The sequence below is a fragment of the Styela clava genome, chromosome 2 (genome assembly GCF_964204865.1).
Source record: "Styela clava chromosome 2, kaStyClav1.hap1.2, whole genome shotgun sequence".
Taxonomy (NCBI): Eukaryota; Metazoa; Chordata; class Ascidiacea; order Stolidobranchia; family Styelidae; genus Styela; species Styela clava.
In genome coordinates, this window is record NC_135251.1 from 12301153 (window position 1) to 12307245 (window position 6093).

Here is a 6093-nt window from a genome sequence, read left to right on the forward strand (position 1 = left end):
ACCAGTGGATGGTTTTACATGGCCTTGTTCGGAGCGAAAGGTCGAATATTCCAATCCATTTCAACTAGTAAAATATTTCCTAAGTCCCGAAGGCTTAAGCAGGAAAACGAAATGCCCGCGGCAAGACAAATGTAGTTTAAAGAGTGCAAAAGAAAATGGCTGGAATATGCTGTCGATGGATCTTGGCTTATATTATTGAAGTTAACTACCATTTAATGTACTAAAAAAACGGTAGTTATGAAATATTTGTTTTTAACAAAAAGGTGCTCCCGAAGTATCCGTACCAAGAAGTCGAAATGATTATTTGAATGAGCCACCAACCTCATTTCCAAGCACCACAATTACAAGTTTTGTCTCGAATCACTCTCAACATAACAGTAGGAAATGCTTTCCTGCATCTCAAATAAACCAAGAACGCCTGAAATTAAATATCAAATTTTGGAATGAAGTTATGGCGAATGCAAAGAATTCAATATTTTTATTACCATTTCATTTTTGTTGTTTTCTGTTTTGAAATCTTATTTTTTTCGAAATATTACCAAACTATACATTTATATTATTCATATGATTTTATTTTTTCTCAAAACACTTACAAACACAGTAATAAATGCAACATGATAAAAGCACAAACACATAGTATACACTATTATCATCAGGTGTCTCAGATACTTTTAGCTGAAAGCTGTCTCAAAAAAATAAGTGGAAAAGCAATCGAAAAATAAAAAAGCTCCATTGAAATTTGATTCAGTCAGGCCTGGATGGCCAGTCAGTAGCAAATAATTATGTCAGATAGGTTGCATAATTGAACGACACAAATAACAGCACATACTTAAGAAAAGATTTGCAGATCAAAAATTAGATAAATCAATTCAATCCAATAAATTCAATTTACAAACAGATGAATTTGAGGGGAAAAAAAAAACTTGTGCTCAAAAATCACTGTTTTGACTAAACATTTTTTTAACAATAATATCAACATTAAACCAGCAGCCTATTTTGAAAATGGCATGATATTAAAGTTTCTCCAGAAATGTTCTTGCTCGCATAAAAATATGTAATAATGTTTCAAAAACTGATAATTCAAATGCCGGAATTTCAATTCGAACACTTGAAATTTATTTAATTTCGAGGCATTTTGGATCACTGCATCCAATAACTAGAATTTGAATACAAGATAAAAAAAAAAAGGCGTTCCAGAAGTGTGTGTACCAATATGGAGGTAACTAATTTTGTTCGCCTACTTTACATCAAGTTGTGTGAAGGGACGGAAGTCTATAGGCAGGGGGTATATTCACTTGCCTATCACAGACAGTCCCCAAACTCGTAATAGAACTAAAATAGGGGAAATTGGAATAAAATTATGGCCATTCCTAACCTGGTACACACACTACAGTAGTACCAAAAACAATGCTGGGTTTAACATATGTCCGTTCAGTTATTCAACTTTCTTTTTTTGCTTCTTTCCTTTCTTTTTAGACTCTTCATACAGTGTGTTAAGACAAAAGTCCCTAATGACATTTTCTTCAGTGAAAGAATACTTGATAAACTTATTATTCTTTCCAATCATTGGTCGCCAGTTTACTGGTTTGAAATCTTTAAATACAATGAGTGTTGGAAGTTGACGGCTCATTGAAGATGTGCTGACGCCATATTTTGTAGCTGCATCAGGATAACGTCCAACATCAATTTTTGCAAATCTGAGAAAGTCTGTTGTATATTCTTTAGCAAGACTCGCTATAACAGGGGCAACTGAGTGACACTGAGGTGACCATGTTGTGAAAAATTCAATTACCCAAACAACTTTTGAGTCCTCTCTCATAACTTGTTCAATCGTGTTATCATCGACATGTAATATCTCATCAGATTCTTCAATGAAAACGTCAGGTAAAATCCATAATCTTATGAAACACAACAGTACATATACAAATCCAAATCTTGGATCAATTCGAAAGAATAATACTGTGTTAACAATTTTGGAATATGTCAAAAATGTTTCTACCATTTGTTCCAGCGATACTGCAGATCTGTTCTTAATCATCACGACACACATCAGACACATGTACAATTCTCCTTCTTTCCATTGGAACTCACAAGAATCCTCATCCTTATCAGATGGTAATCTTGAGCATACCGGTGGGAACTTTCGGAAGATTAGAAAAAGAGAGCTGAGGAATGCACTGGTTATTAGACCAGGCGTGATCAAATGCTTTATTGACTTGTAATTTCTCAAAAGTAAGAGTAGTGGGGCAATTATCGCCATACTTTTTTATTCCTGTAAATCATAATTACAACACTTATATTAGCTTTATTAAAGGAATCATATATGAAAAGTACTTTTCAAAACCAATAATAACAAAAGATAGTGTTGGTCTATCTTGTCACAAATTGCAGAATTCAGGAATTGGGAATTAAATTACCACAGAAACTGTCTAAAGAAATAAAGTACGGAAAAAAATAAAGGAATAAACTGAATTCATGGTTAGCTAATTCTCATGCCATAATATTCTCCGTGTTCTTGGCAACATAGATCAGATAATGAAAAGCTGAACATCGAGCTTACAAACCAGCAAACTGAGTTTACTACAGAAGGCAGAAGCTACGGTACCGGTACGGTACCGGTACAACTTAAACTGGCTGAATGTTTCATGTGTAAATGTGATTACCAAATCAACTTTTTAAATTCAGACATTTCAATAATAATCACGGAGGATACCGGTACCAATACCGTACCTGAATACTGTACCGTATCTACTGATCTACGGTACGGTACCGTGTCGGACTGTGATAAGAATTGGATAGGCATGTAGATAGATGTCACAGTGATAATGGTGCGTCGGTGGCTATTGGACTTTTCAATTTAACAACAAACTTAGAATTTTCCGTGTGCAATTTTTTCCCATGAAACAAGGTAAAATTCATAAAGAATCAAATATCACTTTATCAGTGGATTTCGAAATTGCAAGGACAGTCTGACAGTCCACGAGTGAACAGGATTTTCAACAACAAATTGTGAGGTTTCTTCTTCATAAGACAGTCATAATCTAGCCCATGTTTACTTTTGATGCTACAGAATCACATACCACTAAAAACAAATGTTGGTCATATCATATGCCTCTCGACCATGCTGCCATAGCTGACCTCTAAGAACTGAACCAGCAAATAAAACATCAACATCGATTTTCATTGAGGCTACGTACTGCCGCACGTGGATAGTATTTTACACGGCAACCGATAATATATGAGTGTTTACCCTTAGACACGAGCATCGTGTCCTTGTCTATTTCCGCGAGAATGCCTAATCATTAACAATAAATTAATGACAGTTGACAACTATTGAAATGCGTGCAGCTGCTCAGACGCTTTTTTCACTCTGATAGATAATACATCTAACTTCTAACCATCAAAAAATTATAGTTTCCCCATCCCTGTTATCTTGTTTATCTCTATTTTTTAGAAAAAATACGAGTATAAAACGTATTTGTCAAGTTTTAAGTTATTGGCGTCTAAAATACTCGAATAAACTTTCTGTCGAACCTCAATTTATTCATGAAATTAAACCGATGATTAGACATACTGTAATAACAATACCACTACCTTCGTGAGTGACACGACTCTTAAACTACGGGACTCTGTAATATAAATCTTTCGGAGCAATTTTGTTCACCAACAAATCATCGCCATCTGTTCGCAGTTTGATAGACCCTATCAATTCGCTAATCCGTATTGATCTTCGATTAAAATCGATAATGAAGTATCCCGTTGACGTTGGACCCCCTGCTAGTTTGCGTGCCGTGTTGAAAAAGGAAATTAGCGCTTCAGATTGAAATCTCAACTTCATTCACTGTATTCTCACTTTAAATTGAGCTAACTGTTCAACTCAATATCTATATCTGCTATTTCTCAGCTTCGCGGGCGTTATTGTTAACGGAGGTCATGGAATTTGTAGGTCTACTCTAAGGAAGCCTATATAAAGGTTTATAAATCTAAGGTGCAAATTTATAAGTGGTCGAATTTGGATGAAATGGGACCAAACATCAATGATTGAATTTCGCACCCTAGTCCCATATTGGGAAAACAGCCAAAATCAACCCAATGCACTTTTTTAGTAATGCAGCCTACTATATATAATTACACATCCGTTTATTACTTTTTGTTGATTTTTCAACGTCTTACCGCGTAATTGATGTTTCCCCGAACCTTGACTACCTGAAAATTCGCCCTGTAATTTGCCGTTGCAAAAGAGTGTTTTATCGAGTAAAAAATCAGTAAATGGGTATATTTCTTCAGAAGCACAAATTTGTTTCAACATATTCAAGCTAATGTGACGTAAATTTCTTTAGGAAGCGCTTTTGGTGAAGGAAACTAAAGTGAAATGCCCCCGAACACAAAATAAACGTTGAGTAATTTAATATATATATGTATAAATAAAGAGTCAAAACTACATAAACTAGTCACTATTCACAACCATGATTGAGCATTTGAATGCGCGGCTATGAAATTTCAATTGGTGTGTCGACATTATGTTTTCACTGATTGGCAATTATTACAGAGATAAACAATAGGATCGAAAAAACATACACAACGCCCGAGACCGAGAGCTCTTTTATAAATCGGATCCGCTAGTATGTGCTGGAGAGTTTTTTCGTTGTTACATATGAGCATCTTGAATCGTATGTCATTCTCCAATAAAATCGCGTTGTTAGGAAGCGTGCTCTTTGTTCACTTGGTTATTTTGTGTATCCGAATATGGTAACCACAATTTCGTGGATTTGAAACAAGAACTTTATCTTATGGAATATGTCCGCAGATACAGGAAAATGTATGGTGGTACATGAGAACTAATAGCTTCTATATACTTAATTAGAGAGTCAAGATTATTTTTTCCAACATTTGGCCTTTCGGTTTTTGTTAGATTTAAGTTTTTCCTCTGCGATTTTCCTCTGCGATATGACCGGTTCGATTGGCACTATTTCAACTGAACATACTTTATGTCAGGGGTCGGCAACTTTTTGTCACTCGCGGGCCAAAATTTAAGGTTGCAAGCTATTGGCGGGCCGCACATATTTTTAGAAATTTAAAAACCGAATGGCTGATGAATCACATTTTTTCAAACAGGTCAGAAGATAAATTTCAAGCAGCGCGCGAAGATTGACCATTTGAATATTTTCTGCGCCGTTTAACCATTTGCACTTAGCATCATCTATTTCTCGTTTTGTTGCCATTTGTCTAATTATAATTACATTATAGGCTCATTAAACGAGTAATTGTGGATTATATACTTGTTAGGTTATAATATAATTTAGTGTCTCTAAACGTGTTTCACAATAAATTCTGCTACGTAAAGAATATAATCGTAAAAACAGCTGCTTTGTTACTATAATTCAGCGAAGCGTCGCGGGCCAGATTTCATGGCTCCGCGGGCCGGATCCGGACCACGGGCCGTAGGTTGCCGACCCCTGCTTTATGTTTTTGTAAAACAACTATTTGTTGAATTTGCAGGGTTTTGTTGTAGAATTGTTTTTGTTGTCCAAAAGCCAAAGTGCTCTTTTTCAATAATTTAGAGCCGTGTTTTTTTCTCTTACCGACTTTTAAATGCGCATCGCACGTAAAAAGATGCAAGTATTAGGAAATATATACATACTAATGAAATTTCATAAACTTTGCGGCATTGGCTGAAATGTTGTTTCGCATTCCGTCTCCTGCACTAAATAGTTTTGAATTTCTGCCAAACCGTATATTCTTGAACTTCACGATGATTAATTCTCGTTGATATCATGCAGTCTTTGATCAACGGGTCGGCGAAATGGCAAAGACAAAGGTTAAACCACGAATGAGATTCTATTCCCATTCAATGTCATAAATTTCGATATCTGCAAGGCACTGAAGGCAGTACGTTCATATATTTTGAACGATTACGAAGTTGTTGAAAGAAAGATCTTTTTACCTGTGAAAGTCTAATTCAAATCCAATGGTACGACTCCGTTGGCCTGATGGTCCTTTTAATGCTTTTGCTTTTTTTGTATAACACACATTCCTAAAACACGAACGCAAATCATAAATTTTGCATTCTTTTTTCACTCTTCTACGTGATTT

The 6093-nt window shown here is 35.4% G+C and overlaps 1 protein-coding gene across 1 annotated transcript; it reads right to left on the bottom strand.

The window, feature by feature from the left end:
* Positions 1 to 549: 549 nt before the first annotated feature.
* Positions 550 to 2296, bottom strand: LOC120336352 (thioredoxin-related transmembrane protein 2-like). The gene has a single exon (XM_039404022.2). It carries the CDS (start codon positions 2258 to 2260, stop codon positions 1436 to 1438), a length of 825 nt encoding a protein of 274 aa, XP_039259956.1. The 5' UTR covers positions 2261 to 2296; the 3' UTR covers positions 550 to 1435.
* Positions 2297 to 6093: the final 3797 nt, after the last annotated feature.

Excerpts from the sequence above, each read along its gene's own strand:
- LOC120336352 (XM_039404022.2), bottom strand. The coding sequence starts at position 2,260 with ATGGCGATAATTGCCCCACTACTCTTACTTTTGAGAAATTACAAGTCA.